The following is a 24,850-nucleotide window of genomic DNA, read 5'->3' as shown; positions in this document are numbered from 1 at the left end:
AGCATGAAAAGTTTTTCAAATACCGTGCTTCAAACTAGGTGTTCTGGCACTGATTTTCCATCAAGTAAAGGTAAAAACATTTCACTTCTGAAAGTATTAAAAAAAAAAAACCTTCTGCACATAATACCAGTTTCTATGGTCTTTTTTGAAAAAATAAAATCTCTCCTTAACACTCCATGAGATAGATATAACATTGTCCATATTCTGTAGAGGAGCAGATGTTGGAGACAGATAGACTGGCTTGCCCAAAATAGTACTGATTACTCCCCGAGCTGTTAACAACTCCTGATTAGCCAATTCTCTTTGTGAAGGTGAGCACCAAAGTGTAGTATTCCTAATCAGAAGCACCAGTTAACACACCGAAATTCTGTTTAAACAGCATTGCCTACACCCTGAAAGAACTTTGTGGTCAGACATAGCCTGGGCAATCTCACAAAAATTCCTTGCTGTTCTTCCTGAAAAGAAAATATGCTTTGCTAGCAAGTATCTTTCAAGTCACATATCAACCACTTGTACCATTTAAGACATTTGGAAGTAGTCTGGGATATCTCAATATTGGGGCTTTTGAGGGGTGGTATTTGGGGGTTTTTTTTTACACATTAAGACTACCTCCTTCATGCTTCTTTCTTCAGTAACATCTAAACAAGGAGGTAGCCTAGATTTTATTAGTTTTACTTGTTTGGTTTTTTCTGGCATAGTCATAAATAATCCCAGAGTTCAGGAAAGGTATGCACATTCATATAAAAGAGATAATGTATTCTCAGCAACTTTTCTGTTTAGATTTTAATTAAGAGAACTGTCAAAATGCAGGAAGAAACGCTTTGCAGTGTAAGAAATTTCAACAGTTAAAAACTTTCAAATGTCCATATCCGACACTCATTAAGCAATTACTTGGGTTTGGGGGGTTTTATTTATTTCAGTTTACTTTTGGTGTGGTTTTTTTTTTCAATTTCACTTGTGAAACAAAAACTGTAAAAGCAGGTAAAGCTTCAATGGTTGATGTCTCTCCACCATGTGATAAATGTGACATAATACTTACACTCCCTTTTCTTTTCTGATAGGTCCAAAGGTGACAGGTACTCACTCACTGAGCAGTTAGATTCTCTACCAAGCATGCATACTTAAATACAAATAGAAAGCTTTCACATGTCCAAGGAGAAATGGATTACAGTAGACAATTCATTTGGCCATGATGGTAAAAAAACCCCAGGGATGCAGAGGAAGTTTCTCCTTATTCTACATCAATACCCAAAGTAAGAGTACCTGAGAAGTAATCCCATTATTGAAGTGAATCTGAAGAGGCTTTAATTAAAATGGTATTTTTCTGTTAAGTACAATTTGAAATTTTGTTTGAGATTTAAGAGTTAAATTTATTAGACTGCGAAGAGTTTTACAAGGCATTCCTAATGTAATGAGCTTAGGCACCACATATGTTGCATCTTTGGTACACATTAGGAAAAGCAGCTTTTTTAATGAGCTTTAAAGACTGCATATGCATACCAGAGGAGAAGGTCAGTGATGTGTGGATCAAGCCAGTAAATTAAGTATCACAGTATTATGTTATTATGCCTCCCTTCCACAGACACACAATGACAAAACCATAGGCTATAGTTACCATATTCTTCTAATGCTTCCATCTACATGGCCCCTTGTCAGCTTACACACACTGGCACTGCTGTGCCTCGGGTCCAACTCACTCCATCCCTTGCCCAGGCCTCCTTTACCTTCTCTGCCCAGAAACTCTTGCAGCAGCGCAGATGGTTCTCTGATAGTCAGAGAACCCAAGTAAGCACAGGAAGGGGGGCTGGAGTCAGTGTGATGGCCCATCTTCAAATACCACCTTTTACCACACAGAGATACCCAGGACAATGTCCTGAACCCTCATAACAAGATCAAATCTCTCGGACAGCAAAGCATCAGGACATCCAGGGATCCCTCATTCAGTTCAGGCCCCACTGCACTCAAGTTTTTGTTCAAGGGATGCAGCAGTATCATCTCTCTTTCAAAACACAGATATTAAAAGTATTTCTAATGCTATGGTCCCAAATTTGACTTGGTCTACCATCTCAGTTCCTTTTAGCTGGAATGTTAGATACTTGGTAATCTGCAAAGACTGGTTGACCAATAGCTATATTGACATTTTTATTTTGTGATAAATAATAAAATAAGCTAGGAACTGACTGCACATACACTTCCACAAGATTTTCAGCAGAGTCAAGCTCACTGAATTTATTTTTATTTGCAAGTATTGTTAATATTGTTAATTTGCAAATATTAAGACATTACCTTTATTTTTAAAGAGTAACTGAAGTTGATTCCCTTCTTAACTGTGCAACAATCCACAAAATTTAAGAGGTCTCTCTCTCCCTCTCTCTGTGTCAAAGACTATAGGTATGCCCTAAACCATGTTATGCACTACATAATAACTTATGCATGTTTATACATTCCACAGCCAAGAAACTGAAACTCCACCTCTGTGCAAAGATACAGATTTAGTCATTAGAGAAAAAAAATCCTTTAAAATATTACAACAATAATAGCACAACTCAATACAACTGAGCAGTTTTAAGTGGTTTTAATGATTTTTTCACTTTTTGGATATGATAATCCTCAAAGTAGCATTCAAAAATATAGTGCAAAATATTTATTCATTTTATTTACAAATAAAATGTGCAGTTCAGCTTCTTAACCTCACCACAGTAAATGTTATTCTTTTATGTGATGAACAGAAATTATGAGAAACATTTATAGAGACAAAAAGTTAATTTTAAAGCTAAGAACAAAGATCTTCCTTCAGTTATATTTTTGTAGGAGATAGACAATATTTTTCAAAACTGTTTTCAGTTGAAAAAAAAACCAAAGTACAAGACAACACTAAAGAATTACATAGGAAATAACGGTTTTTTAAAACCATAAAGTTAATTTTGCTGTGACAATCACAAAGCAAAGTTCTTATCTATATAGAATATAAATTTTTTTTGCAGCTTAAACATAGAATCTTTACAATGTAATGCTTTTTGCCCCCTTTTTGCTATACAAATTGCCTCTAGGGGAAAAGTATTCTAGTATCTTCCTTTCCCTCTGATGAAACAACAGATGCTTTGGTTAAAGAGCAATTCGTGCGCAATAGTGTTTTAACTTGCAAGGCAGAACTCCTTTATTAAGTTGGTAGAATTCCACTAGCTGGATGAGATCAGTAAATCTGGTATGACCATCATCAAGGGTATAGAATAGCTTCCCATCATCTTCCAACTGTAAAAATGGAAAAACAAGATTCAATAAAATCCGCTTTTGCTATGGTATTTCTTCCTGATTGGAATACTTGTTTGAGAAGTGTTCTTAGAGACCAATATATTCACAATATTATGGCTACTGAAAGAAGGAAAAATACAGTGATCATTCGCACCAACATCAAAAATAAACTACAGAAAAATAATGCATTTTTTAACACACCTAAAAGGAAAGAACAGTTAAATAAATACAGGAATATTCTTTCTGCACTAACAATGCTACTTTATGTTTTGGAATGATAACTGGAGTTAATATGAACTCTGAGTTTTTACACAGTGACACAAAACAACCAAGTTTCAAGTTACTCATAGATTCCAACCTTTGCTCCATTTATATTCTATGTGATTTTCTTTCACTTAATTCGTAAGGCGTGATGAGGCTACACACTAGTGCACTGGGGTGTGCTGGATGGTATCAGCTGCACAAGACACTGCCCATCACAAAAGTAACATGCTTGATTTAGTAGGATGTTTTCTGTTGTAGGAGAAAAAATTGCTGCAGTTTCAAATGCATGTATTAGCACAGATACAGGAGAGAAAGAAGAAACTGCAAAAGATTCCTTTTGACTTGTAGATGCTTAAAAACTTACAATCAGTATTTCCCTGAGTTGAAATACAGAGCTGAATGTTAGCTCTTGCACAATTAGGACTGTGCTACTGACTATATAATTTCTTGATTTATTTCCTCTACTGCTAACATGTCTAATATCAAGAAGCTTTAGTGGAAAAGCGACTAATTAATATTCTTGTAAATAGAGGGTAAAAAACTTCTTAAACTATTTTTAAAAAGAAAAGGGAAAAAAGATACAAGATTGACAGAGCAGTGAACAGAAGATGTTGAAGCAGGGCTGCATAGAGTAGCAGATGGTGTGCTAGGGAAAGATGCAACTACCCTACTTGAGTACAGGAGAAGGGAGAAGATATAATTAGCTCTCCTACCTGTAGTTATGCTTTCTTATCTGCAAGCATCTGTTGAACTGCTTATGATGCCTGGTTATTCTACTCCTTTCTACCATGTCTGGAAGTAGTTTGTCATTTCTTTATTCTCAGACTTTGGTCAGACCAGGTCAAACACTGCTAGTTAAGGAATTACCAATGTGTGTATGTGTAAATTCCTGTGCTCCAGCCAAGAACCTGAAAATGGATCATCATTCATTGGACTTTCCTTATGCATGCAATTTTCCTGCCAACTGACAGCAGACAAGGAAGAGTTAACAATTCAAATGTCTAGTTTCCTCCTCCAAGTTAGTTCCAAACCTTGAAATGAATAACAGACAGGCTGCTAATTCTAAAGCTATCAATATTTTGCAAAGTAAAAACTCATATCAAAGTTATGCTGCCCAGGAACCTAACACCTTCTGCAAGCTAAGAAGGCTCTTATGAGAGAACATTTATTGGAAAAAGACAGTCCCAGAACTGTGTATCAATTCTCCTTTTTTCATATGTACTACAGAAGAGCTAATTTAGGGATAGACTACACTGAAGTTAACTTGTATAAGCTCAGAGTATAATGGCTGAAAAACACAGTAAAGGATCCTGAACATATCCCAAAGGTTTTCTTTTGAACTTTTTACAATCAGGTACCTGTTAACATGGGTGAAGCTTGAACTAGGCAGGCTGCATGCCCTACTTAAAAGGAGACATTTTTTAAATGCAGTATAATCTGAAGCAACCTAAAATACAAGAGAAAAATAATGCCATTTGTTTATTTACATTTAGTAGGAAAGTTTGTCTTCTCAATGACTGGAAACAGGCAAGATTTTAGCAGAACAGTGGAATTTGAAATTCAAAGAGGTAATCCTGATCTCCAACTAATAAGCTATGAATTTATTGCAGTAATACAAAATGCCTTATTTCTTAGAAAATAATCACTTCATTTAGATTAGCAGCAACTGGAACCAAAACCTTTCCCTCCTCAAGGAATAATTTTCTGAACTCCTTAAAGAGCACTGTTCTAGCGAAAACAGAGCATGTGTAAGTCAGGCTATGGAGAATGGCATGAGGGTACTGAATGCAACTGGAAATTAAGTGACAGAAAGGAACTGGAATATGCCTATGTTTGGGGGACAAACAGCTTCCATACTCACATACTCTCCCTGGACTAAGCTGTTCTCACTACAGATTTATTATTTTTCTGGTTACTAGCATAGGAGAAATTGCTTTACTTAAAAACCAATTTAAAAAAATTTCCATCAAGTAGGACAGGTTCTGCAATGAAGTGGTATAGGTCTTCTCAACCAACAGTATGGTGAAATGCGACCCAAGTGTATAGACAAAGAATATATCAAAACAAAGAATTCCTGGTTCCTCCAAAGATCCCACAACACAAGAGCAAGGTTTTAGCATAATTTTTTTAAGGGAAAAAGAGAATCATCCATTTCAGAGAAAACTGAAGGTAACTGCAGCTTCCTGCTACATCTGCTCCTAGAAAAGAGAGGGTCTGTTTCCTAACAGGAAAAGAAAAAGTGGTCTCAAATTTGAGAGTTAAATGACATCCTAACAAAGCAGAATCATACACTATTTCTATGGAGTTCAGGACGTTTTCTAAATCTAACAACAGTTATCCCAAAGTAAATACTAGAAGTTACTACAGTCAATAGAATCATAGAGATCTTACACCTGGGATTCTTATCAAAGACCATATATTGATGCTTACATGGGATCCAAGGCATAGTCATCACTTTTGGATTAAGGACTCCTCCATTGTCTTTATCTAAACATAACAAAATCCTGGACAGCTCTTTTAACTAAACTGATTTGCTTCTTTTTGCTTCCAAATAATGCTTCAGTTTTTTATTCTACAGGAACTTTTTTTAAGGGAGGATATCAGCTACAAGCCCTAGGTAAGGCATATAGAAATGTGGGATCAACAGATCAGAAACAAAAAAAATATGCCACTACACAAATTTCTACTGAGAAACAGCAGAATCTCATAGAAACTTCAGCAGGAAGAAACATGGACACTAGAGTATTAAGTGGTCTGGAAGAAAGTTTCTTGTGAAGAGAGATGAAAAAGCTATGGGTCTGCTCAGTTATGTCAAGCATCTGTGGCCAAAACACATAATGCTTAAGTGTTTCTCATCTCAACAGAAGCAGAATGTAAAGAAACCTGCACAAACCACCTTGTGAGAGTGGAAGCAATGAAGAAGGCTGGTTATTCTGGCAGAACTGGACAGTATGTTTGATGAAAACTGAAAGAAATATGATTCCAGTTTAGGAAATTTCAGCTTACCTACAAAGTAGATGGATTAAATAAGGATATCAGTTTTTTTGGTCTTTTTTTACAAAATTGTCCCGCTGAAGAAGACCTGGACATGAATATATCATAATAACATGAATGAAGAACAGAGATCAACAAAATATGTTTGACTACAAATATTGAAACTATCCTGAACAGATGAGTCAGTGAGATACAGACACACATCGTAGACAGCCCAAAACAGATGACTAAGAAATTGTGCACATACTGAAAAATGAAAAGGCAAAATGACCTCTATTAATACATGATTTTCATGGCATCAAGGTTGTTTCTATTCCTGTTGAAATAGATTTGTCTGTTTTTTCAAGAAACTTTTTTGGATTTCATACTACTAGTCAAGCTTTAGAACACATCAAAAGCAAAGCTCAAAAATGTTCAAGTCTACTAGAGAATACTAATTATATTTAGTGATACAGGTTTACATCTTCCACAGAACAGTAAAAGAAAAAAAAAATCCATCGATACTCTATCACAGTTATTCAATTGTTTGATTTTACAACCGCACACATAAACTGAAAAAATTTACTTACTGGTACAATTTGAAAATGTTTTATTTTTAATCCATGACTCAATGACAATACATATGTTTTGGGGTTACTTTGGCTATCACGTACCAGGAATACCCTAAAAGAGATTGAAAATTTTCACAGTAAGATCACTTGAAATCCTTTTGTAAATATCCAGTTAAAACTGTTTGAAATTCATTACAGTAAGTATTAGTGAAAAGCAAAAATAATATCAATTACGCAAGTTAGGCTTTTAATCAGTATTTCTTTGCAAATGTGTCACTGGGAATACTTTCTCTTAAATTCTTCACCTTGTCTATTATGTGAAAAACATGCATTCTCAGAATAAATGACACTGTAGGCGTTAGTTTTTACACTGCATAGAATTACAATGCATCTCTTCAGACAGAAAAGCACCCTCAAAGTTTGTGCTTTGAACGAAAATTTTTTTTGGACTCTGACAGTTATCAAAATTGCAAGCATTATAGGGAAAATTCAAATGTAGTTAACAGGAATTTTACAGAAAAGGTAATGAGAGACATACCAGAATGTTTTCCACATCTGGCCAATACTCATAAATGCACATTCACTTCTGCACAGCACCAAAATTCCCACCAAGACATAGTTATATCCTGCTTGCTTTATGGAATCATTATTCAAATCACAACACTCTCAATGGCCAACAGTGCCACCGCAACTAGCTCACTGATAACTTATTCCAACCAGGACATGACAAAAAGACAATTTTGCTGTAATTGTGATAGAATAATCTGGTACAGGAAAGGATGATTATCAGTATGAGACAGTTTTCATCAAATCCCCTGGTTTGGAATATCAGCAGAGAACAGTTTGGTGGACAGAGGGAAGTACCTGATAGATAGCTTTGTAGTAGAGAGAGTATGAACTGCTTGCACTGTGCAGGTCTGGAACTGTTGTAGCTAACCAATGCACCAAAGAAGGGAAATAGAGAGGCAGCCACTGGCAAGCATGCTCCTCTTTCAGGACACAAAAGAAATGGGCAAGATGGACTTACAGGTATCAATTAAGTGAGCACTAGTGAACACCTACTTTTACCCCACCACACACCAGAAATGAGAGCCCAGTTACTATACATGAAAATAAAGAATGTCAGGCAAAGAAAGCCGCCAAAGGTTTACAGTGGATTTTCACTGACTGTTGGCATGGTTCCAAAGTACCAATTTCATTCTCAAAGTTTGTTAAGAGTCCTACTTTTCCAAAGTAAGAAAATAGTTGGAATTAAGAAATTTGGAGTCCATAATCATTACCATTTCTATCAAAATCCTTATCCAGACTAATTTGGAGCTCTGATAGTAATTCAGTTATTCCAGAGGGATAACTGCAAACTCAGCATAAGGCAGTACAAGTACAAGCCAGACGTCTCCACAGCCGCGGGCTCCGCGAGCTGGCTCGCTCTCCCCACCTAGTGGCCTCTCAGCCTCTCCGGGACATGAAGGAAATTGTTCAGAACACAGTAACGACAGATTCTTTGCATTAAATGACACACAAAATAAACACATTGATTAGGATTATGTTTCCACTTATCAGTTCTTTTAAAGTATATTTTCTTACTTTTTTCCTTAACAGCAAAGATAAGCAACATTTCTTCTCCTTCAGATAAAAAAATCTTTACTCTTTTCTATCCTTATCACAATAGACCTACTTTAGCTGTCAAAGAACCTTTAAAAACTTTATTATGAAGAAAGGGTTGTAGTTCACAGAATCTTAGAAATGTTGGCTGGCAGGAGGTTTTTAGACATGCTGGATGACTCCAGTCAACTGCTCCCCAATAAAGTTCTCTGAATGACCAGTTGCATTTTCTCATGGGCCTTTTGGTAATTCTCTTATCCCATTCATCAACCAGATGCTGATCAGTTCACAATCCTGTTAATCATTTATCACTGAAAAGTCTTCAAACATCCTTTAAAGGGTAAAGTACAAAATCTACAATACTGCTATGCAAGCTTCTTTAAGAAAATTGTTTTTACACCAGAACAGAACTTTATTCCTTCATAGGGTGCCTTAAGATGGTTGCTGTCCTTAATTCTGTTCTTGAGTTATCCAAATACTGAGACTACTGTAGATCCTTTATATAATAGTCCCCTTATCTTCTATAAACTATCACAAACAACATATTTGTTGGTACATACGGTATTACATAGGCCCTACTACCTCTCTCATATATGCACAAGAACTCTTTGCTTGTGATCACCTTAAAAGGCTCAAGAGGGATTATTCTCCCTGCCTCCCCTCCCAGAACATAAAGTCTTATTATTTCCATTAGAAATGGCTGTATTTCTGCTTATAATTCATTCTTTCAGACCATCAAAAAGCACAGCATTAGTCACATGACGTCATGTATTCATTACCTCATTGTAACTCCTGAATATGTATCTGACAGCATATGAGAGCTCATACTACCAGTGTTCTAATCAATTCTAGACAGTCCTCACAAGAGTATCATCCTTCCCAAGAAGCACAGTGCATAGCTATGAATAGAGCCAAGAATATCATGTAAACAACACTGTACTAAACTAATGCTAGGTATTCACTTGCTCATTTCAAACACTATTGCTCTTTACTCGCCAAATCTCCTGGGTTTCATCTACTGTGTAAGAAATACACTGGAAGATTAGCAGGCCTGGAATGACATCCTGCTCATACATTCCATCCCCCAATACGTGGGGGATGCAACCCCATGTCCTGTCCCTCTCATGTAAAAAATGCAAAATAAATGCAGAGTACAGAATCACTTTCAGGATGATTAGCCAGGTCTAAAACCAGGACTCTTGAAATTAAATAATAAATAAAAATGCAAACGCAGAAGACCAATTAACAATCCTTGCACTGAGTATGACTGGGTTTTTCCCCCTTTCCTTCCCTTCACATTTTTTTTCCCTGGAGCCCTTTCTGTAGATGTAGAAAATAGTATTACAACATACTTAACCTAAAACTGAAGGAATTTAACAAGCAATCTGATGTTCCAGGTACTTAACTGGAAAAACACTCAAAGAAACAGAGTTTTACGGAATTACTCACTGAACGAAGGAGGTCCAAGTTTACATTTAATACAGGAGTAAGGATAAAAATACAGGAACGAAAACCAGGAGGATTTGAACATAGAATACCTGCTTACTCTGTAATTTTTTTAAAATGAATTCTTAAATGACAGAAAAATAAAAGCCTTTATCCTATTGTTTATTGTTTACTATTAAAAGAGGATACAATTTTAGTCAATTCACAAGAAAAAGCATACTTTTTTTTCAACATCTGTCCCAGTACAGTTCATCTCAGAATAAATCTTTTTAGGCTTGCTTTCATTCTTTCATCACTAAGAGATACAAAAGACACTAGTGCCAAAGTTGACAGTTCCCAGAGAATATTGTGCAAATACAGAGCTCAAGTGCTTGGCTCTGAGCGGACATAAGTAATCGGTCAGTGACAGAATCGAAGTCTTAGATCACCACTTTATTGCTTCCAAATGATATAAAATAGAAAGCAACAGATCCCCAGACAGCCCTATATAAAAGAATTTTTATTCCTATTAGGTTAGCGCAAACTTTTCCTTCTTCCAACTCCTCTCCAATAAAAAGAAGGAATTGTTCACTAGGAACATGTCTCAAAAAAGCCATGTAAAGAATTAACTTACCCATCTACAAGTCCATGCTGCAAAATAAGTCTCTGAGCCTCTTCTCTAGAGATTTTATGATGAAACCACGACTGAGATCTGTGTATAGCTATAGAAATAAAGATCTGTGAAAAACATTCTCCTTTTACTGAAAGAACCAGTTATTGCGTTTCTCTAGCAATAAATTAACTCACACATACCCATGTTAGACATGGCAATAGGACTACCATGTGAGTTGAGTCGGAGACACCCTCTCCTCTGTATAAGAGAGAAGTAAAAACATGATTTCAAAGCTTTTCTGTTAAAAAAAAAAGCAAATCAGAAAATACTATTCTGATAAAGCAAAGGTGTTTATACCCGCCATGCTAATCCTTCTTCAACTGCAACTGAAAGGGCTTCCGTTGGATTTTCTATAATTCTGCTTCTGTGTCCTGAGAAATCCATTGCTACTAAAGAATTTTCTGAAATGCTTCTCTGCAACAAAGAAAAATAAATTTAGTTTGCTCATTTTTTACAAGATCCATCATTAAAAGTGAGCTTCTGAGAAAACACTATGTTTTGTAAGTGATGTTTCAAGTATCAGCAGTGTTTCCCATTAGAGCCAAACTCATTTTACCCCAGGGAGCATTTGTAATTCCAGTATGCTGCTGCAAAGCTCAATTTTACAATGTGGCAGGACAGACCATCTTTTTGCATTACTGCAATGGATGATAAATACATCGCTTTACCATAAACTCTATTTATATTTTTAACTGTAACTAGCCCTCTGCACATCAAAGCAAGTCAGGAAACTGTAATTCAGATGTCCAAGTAACAGAAAAAGAAGAAAAAATATAAAATTCTTATACATAATGATCAAATTTAAAAAGATTCAAAATATTTCATTATAAATGCCATAAATTTATATATTTAATATATAATCTTCCAGTCAGATTTTACCAGATTTAAGCATTGAAACCAGCAATTTTTATTGAGTATAACTTCTATTTTAATACATCCCTTCTAATTCCTATCACAGACTCAATAACTGCAGCATCAGTTCTGAAAAAAAACTTGTGTTTTTTTCTCTCAGTGACAACAGAATAAAAACACTGAAGTTTGACAAAACAGTCCTAAAAATCACCAGAATGTTTCTCAGAAACCAAAGTTTACAAATCAAGTTTCATATGGATTGTAACAGCTCAAATGTTGGCAGGCACTGGAATATCTAATAACTAAAAGAACATTCTAGCACTCTACAAGCTAAAGTAACATCTGTACACAAGAGGCCCAGATTTCTATGGGGTTAGCAAAACTTCCCAGTCCCAAACCAAAGCAGCTCTGTTTTGTTCTTGCTTGGTTACAAGCATGAATACAACTAGAAATGGAAGAGCAATTCTGTAGCTCAGGGTAATTCCTGATACTCTAACTAAGGTCTGTAATTCCTGATACTCTAACTAAGGTCTCTCTGAGTAACTGTAATCTGTAAAGAACTTTGCAAAAGTTCAAAAAAACAAGGATAAAATATGAGAAAATGTTTGCCTCCAGCAAAGTGGAGGGAACCCTTCGTAGCTGATGTGGTTGAGAGTTACTGAGGAATGCAAAACATGGAAGTGGCTCCCTTCTGAAGTATGTTCATTAGCGTGTGCACTTAATCCCCAAGTTTATTCAGTATGCTGCTTAATTTGTGAATTATACACAAGTAGAAAAGCAGTGCCATTGTTAACAGTTCTTACAGATTTTGCCTGTGTTAGAAGCTATGGGAGCTAAATGCACACAACAGTGTAAGAGGAGAGAATCAGTAATGGCTCCCAGATCCACTGTAAGAGCACAGATGCCAACTGCAACAGCTTCACAGAACAGAAAGTAAGGACACAGTCAGCATATTAAGCACAATTCTGAAGCCATGCTTATTAGCAATACTACTGAAAACTATTTTTGTGAATGTCTGTAATAGCAAATGAGGGTTTTATGCATTTTACCAGCAAGAACTATAATAAAAACTAAAAAAAAAATCCACCATAAAATCATTGTCACAGGTCCCTGCAACAAGCAATTTTTATCCAGTTTAGCCCAAAAAAAAAGAACCAAAAGGGATATAAATCATCCACAAAAAAGTCTGAAATCAAATGACTCCTAAAGAACTAGGATAACATAAGATATTAAAGAAAAGGACAATTCCAACTATCTGACTGAGGAGATGGACACACGGGCTGTTTTTTCTCTATAACCCAGTCCTGCCAAATTATGATCTTACTCTGAAGTCCAATCAGTATTACACCACCTGAAATTCATCTCAAGTACTTAATATTTTATATTTTAAAAAAAAAATTTAAATATGAAGTATGCTGAAGAGAATTTTTTACAAGTTGTTTATTCATCATTTACAGCATGTGTAACCTTAAACACTTTACTTCTCTTTTAATGCATTTATAGTTCTGCTGCTTTGTTTTCAAAATCCTCTTTCCATTCTTTTTGACAGCAGGAGATTTGACAAAGGGGAAAAGCCTTTTAATTGCTCTGAACTACCCTATTTCTATTAAGTAAGTAAATTAATTAATTAGCTCTCTAGTCAACCCTGACAGCCCTAAAGATTTCAGCAAGCATTCGCACATGCAAGACTTTGAAGGACCAGGTCAGTAGCACAACTGACACAAGTTACTTAAAAACAGCATGAGTGCAGAAACATGTATTTATTCACGGAGCTACTGTGGGACATACCATAGGTGTTAAATTCAAAGGGCTGCAGCCACTTCTACCTTGATATGGTTGCATGTAATTCTGATACAGCTGCATCCCATACTAAAACCAGAAAATAACATGGTTAGCATTTTAAATTATAAACTTAAGCCAATTAAGCTTTTCTTTTCAGATGTAAAAGATAACACATTTTTTTCTTCACTGTTAGAAACCAGGGACAAACGCTGCTAGGATAAGGAAGTGTACATCCTCATTGTTGCTCCTGCCTTTATAAATGCGCATTCTGCATTAAATACTACCCATTTAATATGCCAACTTACCTATTCCTATTTTGTCACAAACACAGACACATTTTTAAAACACTAAAGTTCCCTTCTTTTGTATTCTTGTCCCTTTGTTCAATATTGCTCAACAATCTCACTGAATCCAACATAGTTACACAGAAGCATATGCTTAATGTTAAATATTTCCAGGACTGAGGCATCATTTCATCCCCTACAATCCCCCCAGCAACTTGGTCTCTCTCTGTTCCTTGGGATAAATAAAAATAAGCTTTCAGAGTACAAAACTTATATTGTTATTGCATGGAAACCTAAAATTATATTACTTCTCTACTGCACATCATCAAAATATCACACACTAAACTTCAGTAAGTTAACTCACACAGGAAAATTACCTTAAGCAACCTAATTGCTGTCATCCAGCAGGTCCTACTTTGTTCATCATCTGCACAGAGCTGTTTCAGGTCTCTGGTTCCTCCTGATTTGTTAGGCTAGAAGGCCACAGCACATTTTTTTAGCATTAATGCATATCTTGAAGATAATACCTGTTGAAATAAAAGCCACTAATTCTCCTATTTTATAAAAGACAGCTGAATATTGTTTTCAAAAACCTTAAAGAAATTTAAGCTTACCTAAAAACTGTGGCTTGCTTTAATATGTATCAGAATAATAAGTTTGTACCTTAAAGCAGAATCCATAGTTTGTTGGTGCTCCAGAAATCTTTTTGCCTGTTAAAGACATGTACATATCACTATTGCTGAATTCACAGAAAAATTGCAGATGCCTTGGCTCCTGAAAAGAAAAGCAATGTAATACAGTTAGACTACTCTTAGCCAGTCACTCTAGACAAGAAACTCGGAAGAGTAAGTAGTTATTCTGTTCCAAAATAGTCTTACATACTGCAGTTTTAACTGTGACATCATGAAATCTAGAAAGAGGCAACTCAATATTAATTTTATCATGCAGAGAAAAAGAAAAACCAAACTACTTAAAGAGTTTATTCTTCTAGAGAGGGAAAAAAACCAAACTACAAATTATATAATTTTGGGGAAAACTTCCACTAAATTCAAGGCATAATAATATTAGATTAGGAGTCAAATTTTGAGAGCAATATGCATTTCAAAAATCAAAATAAAATATACTTTCGCAATCTGAAAAATAACATGCTGTAATAACTATTGCCCAGTACTATTCCTAAACATTATCTCCACCAGCTAAGGCTAATTATCTTAAGGAAGCAAACAAAAGACATTTGCTGAAGGATACAAAAACAGCTCAATGAATACTCTGGCAGTTAATTACAGCAAATTCAGAACAAGAAAAAACATTGCTTTAAGTAGTTCAGCTACTTAAAAAAGGTGTCTCAACTCCAGTGTTTAATATGATAAGGTTTAAAGTACCACCATCAAAAATTTGAACTAGTAGAATAAAAAACTGTCCCGTGACAAATTCTTAGCAATCCCAAAGTCATCCTATAAAATTTCTAAATTTAGATAATGAAGTACTATATCTACTTTTCAGAGCATCTACTTGTACTTCAGAATTTTAACTGGTATTTGAAAATTCATTTTAAAAGGGTACTCAACTGATGGGAAAATTTATACCAGAATGAAGCAAACTTGTCAGGCAAAAAGAAAGTACAGTTTCTAAGACAACACTTTCCCAATTTTATATCTCAATATCTCTCTAGATTTTATCTATATTAAACAGATTTATTTTTTCTCTTTTTTTTAGTTACTATAAGTTATTTGGTTATAAATTTTTTTTATTCTTACAACAAATGATAAACCTCATAGTTCTCACTCTCTCTTTTTTCTTTCTCCCTTACCTTAGAAGTACCTTTAGTGGAAAAATAAAGGCCAGATCTTCTTAAAAGAAAATACAATTTTTTCCATGATTTTTTCCCCTGCTCCTTTGCATGCAAATAACCATGAATCTCAGGATATGTGCTGGAGCTTAGGAACATCTGAAAGAAAATATCAGACATCCATTTTTCTTTTCATCTGAAACCAGCTTTCTGTTTCATTAACATACTCACACAGGACTAAGGGGAATAACCCCCTAAATATGCTATCACACCACAGTAATTCAGTTATGATTGCATCTAATCCCATTAGCAGTACCTCTGATTTAAAGCATGTAGAATGTTACACAACTCCAAGGTATGCTAAGCAAGTTACATATTTATATGGAACATATGGTTTGAAATGAGAGCATTACTTCTGCAATATGTTAACTTCAGCAACAAAACCAGTGTAAGAAGTACTGATCCCATGCCTCAGACCCTATTTATATAAAACTGCTAATCAATGCTACCAACAGAAGAAAAAAAATACATCCCTCCCCCAGCCCCATGTTACAAATCGGAGAAGAGAACTTATCTGCAGTTAAAATTATTCAACAAGCAAACCAAAAACTCTGAATCACAAATCCATGCAGGTCAGGCAGATATTAGCATTTTCAAAAGGAGAGAGTAAAGGGCTCAATACCTGAAGTGGTACTTAAGCTAGTGCTGTAGCTGAACCAAAACCAGAGAGACTGGGCCAGTCCCCAAGACAGGTCCTGCCTCTACTCAAGATACTCAGTGGCTTCTCTTCAGCAATTTCAACCAGAGTGCAACACAGCTGTGATCTTGCAACCACGTTAACTTTATTCTCATTCCTTATAATGCATTCATTTTTATCACTCTTCTTCCAATAAAACTACTCAGAAATATGATTCTAAACATATTAACTCAGCATTCCTCAGTTTCCATATATATGCAAAGCAACCTGTTTTACTACCAAGGTCTTCAAAGACCCTTGCCCCAGGCTGGCCTGTGGTATCACAAATACTATCTAGGCTTACATAGAGGTAGGGATCAAAGGGGTTTCTGTTTGATATCTGCAGCTTTCACGGTTGAATTTTCTTCCTATCCACTGCCATTTCCAGAAAATCTGATCCGAGGAATGAAGCAACAGATTACAAGGCAAGAGACAGACTGGCCAGTACCGGACTGCAGCAGAATGAAAAAGTGAACATGATTTTGGAAGTACATCAAGTTCTCTGGCCACTAAATAATGCAGTCCAACCAAGCTACATAAGGTTTCTTTGACGCTTATTGTTTTCCTACCTTGCAGTGAAATGCATGACTGCACCATCTGCAGACCAACCCAAGCTGGTGTCAATGCAGTACCACGGGCAGGCTCCACCGGCCAGGGGAGCGCCCTAGTCCACAACCAGGAATGTGCTATGAGCAGCTCCACTGCTATTCAACCAAATAGTTAAATTACAGCAAAAATAGGTACATCTATCTAGATGTGCTGCTGGCACACAGCTGTCTGCAAATGTAGTTTAAGCTATTTTAGCCACATTGAAGCAGACGGGTAGGTCTTGGTAGGCGTTCCAGCCTGTTAATCTTCCCATTTGCCACATATTAACAGGTTCACTGGTGGGGAATATAAAGGCTGAATCAAAAAAGTATAAAATCCACAAAGTCAAATGAAAGCTTTAGGATAATCTGAACGAGTCAATGTATGCAAAAAACAAAAGAGCATCTTTTTAGGCTTTAATATCTCTGCTGAAGCTGAAAGGAGTGGTTGGCTTCCTGCCTGCACAAGTGTCTTCCCCAGGATTCCTGCCATAAGAGCTTCAAATCAGAAATTCTGTCATGAAAAACACTTTTCTTACTCAGCAGACCAAAGTCGAGGAGCAATACAATGCTAAGCTTCAACAGTCACTGCTGTACCCAAGCTATCAATTAAAATAAAGTAGCAATAATGCTAGGAAAAAGGCAATCCTAAATCCATCTTTTCCTTTTCGAGACATCTGAGGACTGTGTGAGAAAATAGAACATGAACAAGATGTAGTCAAAACCATTATCTGTCAGAAAGCTGAGCAGTAAAAACATTTCAGAGTGAGAACTGAATGTCTGTATTAAATGCCAAAAATGAACGATAGTAGAAAAGATACCTTCCTTGAGGTTCTTTTGTTGCAGGTGGGTTTTGTTCAGGTTTTTTGTGGCTGTTTTGGTTTGTTGTTTTGGGTTTTTAGTGAAGGTACATGCATCTTCAATGTTTTCAAGGAGAGAATGGTTGCGGCAACAGAAACAGGAACATTTGCTAAGGTGGATGCTTCTTGAGTATTTACAAAGTATTCTAAAGAGTTAAAGAAGCTATCATTATCCTAAGACTTTGTGACTCAAGTTGAATTTGATGACTGATTTCTTCACAGACGTGAGACAGCTGGCCACAATCCAGACCAATGCTATTGGGAATGAGCTGGATTTTACCCTGAACCTGCTGAGAAATTTTGGGAGCACCAAGTAATTCTAGTGAAGAACTGATTCTGATTCTCACTATTGTCTCCTAGAGACCTCGGTCAACCTGAGGAGTTTAAACCAGGAGAAAGGCCAACAAAACCTACAGTGGAAGATGGAGAAAGGCAACAGGCAAATTAAAACAACATCCAGGAGACTGATAAGGGACTGAAATTCAGAGCACGGCTATTTTGGCCTAAAGATTGGAATAGTGGAGTCAGGTGAGAAACTAGCCAGGGAAAGAGAGACTTTATATGGCAGAGTGATTAAAGACATTAAAGCTTGGCTCTTAATAATAATCTTAAAATCTTCATTCTATATTCATTTTTTGACATATTTTAAAGCACCCAATTTGCAAAAATAACCTGAAGCAAGTTCCAAATGATCCATATTGCCTAGCACTAGACATGTGCAGAGTGTTGTGTCTCAGAGCAGCTATACTGTAATCAATACAGCGACACACTTCTTTCTTAGGCTAAAGATCTTCACAGCAGCGATTAAACCTCTCTCTTTGGGATACATAGACATTCAGTATATCCCAGACCTAGTGTTTTTACTTAGCACATGCTAAATGGATAAGAGACAGGTGAATTTCTGTTTGGTTTTGTGGCTCTATTCTACAAAGATGCCCTGATTTAAAGTCATCAGCCAAAATACTCACTCTTTCACTTTCAGTGAAAGTCAAGAAAAACATACCGAAAAAACATTTTACTTGCTTACAGCTCAATCCACAAAAAGCTGTAATAGTATCAGAAGTGATTTTTTAATCACTTGTAAGCACTGAGTTGTTAAAACTAATGTCTCTCTTGATACTTGACTAAGCACATCACAAATAATAATGCAAGCCCATTAACTTGTCTTAATGAGAGTTTCCAAGGAAATAGTGACTCACTGTAAACAATTTACCCAACAGCTTCTGCTGAAACGTGCACAAAGGCTGCACAATTCACCAAGGTATTCTCTACTTTGTGCCTACTAAGTTTTATTTGATGAAATACAATTAAACATACAATACAACATCAAAGAGCAACAGAGGAGAGTTTGCAACATATTTTTCAAGCTATCAAAATGGCAAGTAACTAGATATATTTAGAATGATTCTTAATCTTACCCACAAGCTCTGCACATGTTCTGTGCAAGAGTATATGGCAAACAGTTCCCTTACAAAAGTCTTTATTATTTTTTTCAAACTACCAAATTATATTTGAGAGCAAAAAATATAAAGTTCTATTAACAGAGGGGACAGGATTTTCTAAATGAAATGTTTATGCTAGACTGCAAAATCTATTTGTTGTTTAGGTAGCAAAAGTGGACCAATGTTCAGTAGATATGCAGCACTTTTGAAATTACAAAGATTTTACTTAGGTTTGTAAAAATGACTTTCAGATTCTAGTGTGTGTCCAATTTAATTTGCAACATTTTTTACTACATTTGGGATAATCTTAACCTCTTGATTAACATTCACTTTTATATGGATACAACTATTTAATACAGAGAAATTCTTTGAGAATTAGTTCTCTAAAATGTTTTTCATTTACTGGTGGATGCTAAGGTAGACTTTACTATATTGATTTTTAAAAAAAATGTAATTTCTGTTTCTTTTGCTTCTACCTTAAATATTCTGTGTTACTATGTTGCCTTTCCAGTTATTCTTGATCCCCAAAACTCATACATAGTGCTGTTGTCTTAAGATCAGTGGAAGTTCTTCTTCTATTATTTAATTTTTCTAGTGACAAGCAAACAAGAGTGATGTGTATGTTTCCACCTTTATTACTCATTTTCCCCCTTTGAAAGTAAAACGATGATCCCTGATATGGTCATGCTGTATTATCATTTCATTATTCTCACTGTAAATTAGAATCTTGTGTCTGCTTAAAAGATGACTAACACTGAGTGACCTACCATAATTTTTTTTGAAGGCTACAGTAGCCTTCAAGCTAACAAATCATACTAGTCAGTCTAAATTTTCTACTCATTAGGTTTAACCATTTAGCTCTTTTTTATATCCATTTGTATCACATTACCAGTTCTTCAGTATTCTACCATAGCCTTCTGCTAAGTATGTGCTGAGTACTGCAATACTTTTTAAGGAAAAAAGGTCTTTCACCTAAAATACCCAATAAAGGTATTTAACATTTTCACTACATTTTATCTGTTTTGGTGCTTTTTGATTCTGAAAGAATGTGAAAGTTTGCAAGTGCTGACATATAATAACTGCCTGGAAGGGACACAGCATTTCATATCTCATAAGGAAAAAAGTTATTAACCATGTTTTGAGTTATTCAAAACACAGCAACAGATCCAACAGCAATAAAGAACTATGCTCATACAACACAGACAATGGGAAATTCTGAGCTATGCTGGCTCATCTTCATTGAAGGGTTACATACCTGTAATATCCCAGAGTGGCTTAGAGCAGCATTTGTCTCACTTGGAAAAGATATCATATGATCTGGAAAAAAGTTCTATAACAACAAAAATGTGTATGAAAGCTCTGTAAAAATAAATATAAAACTTTCTATCTCTTTTGGATGTCCAATTTAAGTTCTCAATGTGGTGCAAGGCACTGCAGACTCCCTGATCCAATAATTTAAGCTTACCTTAATGGCATCCCAAAATTTGTGACATCCTATGTATTATTTGCTGAAAAACTTAGAATTTTGAGAAAACATCAGTGGTCTCTGGAAGAGAATTTTAGACAGCAGTAGAAATCATATTGCAATATTTGGGTCTCATATTGCAATATTTGGGCCTTAGTGTTGTTTTTTTGGTAGTAATTTCTTGCCTGGGGATTCAATATGCTACAAAGTAGGGAGGATATACACCAATGTGCTGAAAAGTATATTTTTTTCTATTGTTTCCATTACACTAGAAATAAAATAAAATAAACCAGTAAAATATTTTGGAATAACTTCCATTAATACAGAATAAGTCTTTGTGGTTTTTAATTTTCCACTTTGTATAATATGAATTAACATAAAAATCTGACTACATCAACATGATGAGATTAAAAAGTCCACATTTAAAATGACAATTTCATTATGAAGGAAAGCTCAAGACCTGCAGCTGAGGAGTTCAATATAGTCATGCAGATATGAACTAGACAAGGGTTTGACCATCAAAAATAATGTTTTCTCAAGGCCTGGAGAAGTTTGAAGCTAATATTCCCTTGGCCACCCAATGTCCACCGATTTCCATTTTTAATAACATTGAACTCCTGGTAGGGTAATTCATATAAATTCATTCTGATAAAGCATTCTTGCTACACCTGGGACCACAGAAGAATCACTCAGCAGGAACAGCAAGAACTCTAATGAGCTACAGCTGCTGACTCTAGTTATAGCTGCATGCCTGCCACACACTCCACAGCTGGTTCCACTCACTGGTTAACCAATACATCAACTCAGTCTTTGGAGGCAACAGGTAGAAACCGATGCACAGGAAGACCCAGCTGAATATGAGGAAGAACATCTTTATTGTGAGGGTGACCATGTACTGGAACAGACTGCCCAGAGAGGTTGTGGAGTCTCCCCACTGGAGATATGCAAGAACTGTCTGAATCCTGTGCCGTGTGCTCTAGGATGACCCTGCTTGAGCAGAGAGGTTGGACCAGATGACCCTGGTCCCTTCCAACTTTACCCACTTTGTGATTCTGTGAAAGCTTCTTTACTAACTCTAGACCATCTCAAGCTAAGAAATTTTTTACTGGTATACTGACATCTCCATATGTGGGGAGTACATGATTTGTCCAGAGACACACAGGTGAATCAAACATAAAACCTCTCAAATCTCTTATATTTTTTGGTATCCTTATATTTACCTTTTTACCCTTTTCACAGGTAGATAATTTGAGTTCCCTTCCACTTGTTACCTTTTCAGCCCTCATACACTTCTGCTGTTTCTCCCTTTGACATCTGAAATGAGCTGGCTTTATAAAAGACAGCATTAGAAGTGGTCCAAATACATCATGCACTTGAGCAACCAGATGGTTTCTCCTGCTGAGCCAGGACTGCTTCCATGGCCTTTGCCATCAGCCAAAGTCTGAATCAGCAGCATTAACCTTTGGCTACATCCCTGTGTTACAAGTCGTCTCTTCTCTCTTTCCATTCCTTATGCACACTAACTTTCACTTACCCCTAATAGGCTATGGCTGCTCATGGTCTTTTGTGTCAATTGTCATTTAGCTGCAGCTGGGAGAAGCTGCCACTGGGCAGCGCTGGGCCATAATATTCAATCTGCATTTCAACAGTAAAATCATCTTTGCTACAGGTGCCCCTCCTCACACTGCTAATTTGTGGTCACTTGATGGAAAGTTCAGTCAATTGCAAAAAATTTATTTTGTCGCAGGTCCGTGTGCAATGAAGTTAAACCCACTGCTGACCCCATGACCCCCCAAACAACAAAATATTGAACATGGATGTTTTACAATTGCAACAAAGGGACTGGCCAACAGTTATATGCACTACAATATATTCCCATATTTCATATATTCCCTCTCAATAATTCCTTTTGACTCGTTACGCTAACAACTTTACACTCTGCCTATCAGTGTGTAACAGAAAAGACTATTTTCTCTTTGCTCTACTTCACAGATACAATGTTAGAACTTACCAGGGGATTTTTAAAAAACTCATACTTGGCATAATTTTTTCTAAAATACAGTTTGGTTTCCTCTTCCATTACCCAATTCGATTGAACTTCCATCACTAATTCATGGTCTTCTATAGCTCTTCCTGTAAAAAAACAACAAGCGAATTAACAAACAAACAAAACCCACAAAACAAACAGAAGCAAATATCAAGCTCATGAGTAGCAGAAGACCAAGAACTCCCATGATCCACAGATCAAGTGGAGCAAAGTTAAACTTCCATTGAATTTAACTAATACTTGAGTCCATAAAGACAGAGATCAAGGATGCTATATGAAAATCACATTTTGTAATCAGATTAAATGAAGTAAATAAAATCATAAAGCAATTCGGAAAACAAAAGATACCCCAAAAATACCGAAAGAAATGTAAGCATTTTAAAATCTTGTACAGGCTTCTCTACTCCAAAACACATTCTGTAGACGCAAGGGCAAGGAGACACTAAAGAACTGATGCTCTTACTTTTTTTTTTCTTCCAGTTTTATAGAGAGGAAGTGCTCCTCTAGGGTGACATTTAAAACTCTTCAGTGGTATTGTGACATTTAAGAAAACACCATTTCCTCAAGACTTACTTCTTGGTAGAAAAATAAGACATTCTGCATCACTCCAATGCATGGGTAAGGATGCTGGTATTTCTTTATGTTTAAGGTGCCACATCAGAGAATATTTTACAAGTGAGTCAACTCACTTTCTTGAAGGAACTGAAACACTGAGTTTGTGCCCTCCAAAACACAGCCCTGTAACCAAATCCCTAAATGTTGACATGCAAAAGCTGTACTTCAGTTTAGGTAGATCATTTTTCTCTTCTAGACTGGAGAGTTTCTACTATCCTTTCTGTGGTCTTTATTATTACTATCTCTAACATCAGAAGCACTTGTTACAATTGAAAACAGTCTCCTTAACTATGGAAAGTAACTAATGCACATAAAAGAAGATTTAATATTGAAGTGCATGACAGAACACCTTCTAGGTAGCCTCCTCTCTGGCCACCCAGCAAGGAAAAAAGTTTAAACTAAATAAAACCCAGAAAGCCATTGCTCGGTATTATCGCACAGGTAGTGCTTTACAAGCTTTCCCAAAGGCTACCTAAGAGAATACAGAGAGTGAAATCAAAATGAGAGATTGAAAGACACGGATGATGTGCCTGGCCAAGGCACTATCACCTACTCAAAGAGGAGCCCTAGAACATGTGTTCAGCTGCAGAAGCAAACAGAAAACCATTTACAGTCAGCACAAAAACTTCTGAGTAGAAGTTTTCATTCAGGATGAAGACAGTACTTCTCTTGAAAAGGAGAAGAGTTATAGCAAACCATTCTGTTTTCAGAGCCTGCCTCGCACAAGGGAATTGCACTGAAAGTATGGGACTCCCAGCACCAAGGTACCTGGCATCATCCAAATCTAGGCATGTTTCAGCTGCCTTCAATAATTTTAGACAAGGTGAAAAACATTCAAAAATTTATTTGAATTCAATATTTTAAGACAAAGAGGACACATACCAAAAACATACAGTTCTGAAATATATTGTCATTTATAAGGTTCGGATATTTGAAATAGAGCCTAGGTTACTGCAAAACTTTGGAGGTAGGGAGGAAGTTTGAGCATCCCGGGTGACAAGGCAGTGGGCTGGGTGCAGTGTGGGTGCTCCATGGCAGGCAGACGGGGTGCACCAGCCAGTGCCCCAGGAAGCAGGACCACCTCACCTGCCCACTTGCCCTAAGCCAACTCCACCTGGTCAGCACCTGCCAGGCAATACAGCGAGGACACGACCACGCTTAATGTTCAACAATACAGCTCCACACCAAAGGGCATATATGTTTGTGAAAACTAAAATATAGAGACTATGGGTTTATGTTTTGGTTTAGGTGGCAGTTTTGTTGGGTTTTTTCCCTTTTTAAACCTTCAAAGCAGATGCTTCCACACAGAAATAAAGGCACAATCCAGTGATGTAATTAATGTCTGTCTTGATTAAAAGTAGAACGCCGTGCTCAACTCACTAAGATTCATGCAATTATATCTAATTCAGGAGTATTCAGAGAGCTGTTAGATGTTAAAGAAAATGTTCACTAATTGACGGATGAATTATTAATCCACATCATACTGGAATTTACACAGACACACACACTCGCTCACAGCTTTCATTAGACTCACTCCTTTCATTACCAATTCACTTAACTTGTGAGATGAAAATGACTGTCCAAATTTACGAGTAAAACATGGAATAATAAACAGCAAACAATCCAAAAC

General features: G+C 36.3%; 1 protein-coding gene across 5 annotated transcripts in view; it reads right to left on the bottom strand.

Annotated features, from left to right (window-relative positions):
* Positions 1–24,850, bottom strand: part of GRB14 (growth factor receptor bound protein 14) — a 100,693-nt gene that overhangs the window by 41,279 nt on the left and 34,564 nt on the right. Inside the window, exons 3-13 of one of the 5 annotated variants that reach the window (XM_027637063.1) lie at positions 22,570–22,691; positions 20,349–20,423; positions 15,490–15,627; positions 14,343–14,453; positions 14,057–14,152; positions 13,402–13,482; positions 11,059–11,175; positions 10,902–10,959; positions 10,723–10,810; positions 7,080–7,173; positions 1,627–3,252 (exon numbers count right to left, since the gene is read on the bottom strand). In XM_027637063.1, coding sequence (XP_027492864.1) covers positions 3,106–3,252; positions 7,080–7,173; positions 10,723–10,810; positions 10,902–10,959; positions 11,059–11,175; positions 13,402–13,482; positions 14,057–14,152; positions 14,343–14,453; positions 15,490–15,627; positions 20,349–20,423; positions 22,570–22,691 — 1,127 coding nt within the window. In that variant the 3' untranslated portion in view covers positions 1,627–3,105. Of the gene's footprint in view, positions 1–1,618; positions 3,253–7,079; positions 7,174–10,722; positions 10,811–10,901; positions 10,960–11,058; positions 11,176–13,401; positions 13,483–14,056; positions 14,153–14,342; positions 14,454–15,489; positions 15,628–20,348; positions 20,424–22,569; positions 22,692–24,850 lie in introns of those variants that run through there. The other 4 variants (XM_027637067.1, XM_027637066.1, XM_027637064.1 and 1 more) reach the window with 4 other exon arrangements.

The sequence above is a fragment of the Corapipo altera genome, unplaced genomic scaffold (genome assembly GCF_003945725.1).
Source record: "Corapipo altera isolate COAL_440 unplaced genomic scaffold, ASM394572v1 45, whole genome shotgun sequence".
Classification (NCBI taxonomy): domain Eukaryota; kingdom Metazoa; phylum Chordata; class Aves; order Passeriformes; family Pipridae; genus Corapipo; species Corapipo altera.
Note: the sequence above shows the minus strand (reverse complement) of the source record. Positions and strands in the feature narration are given on the sequence as shown.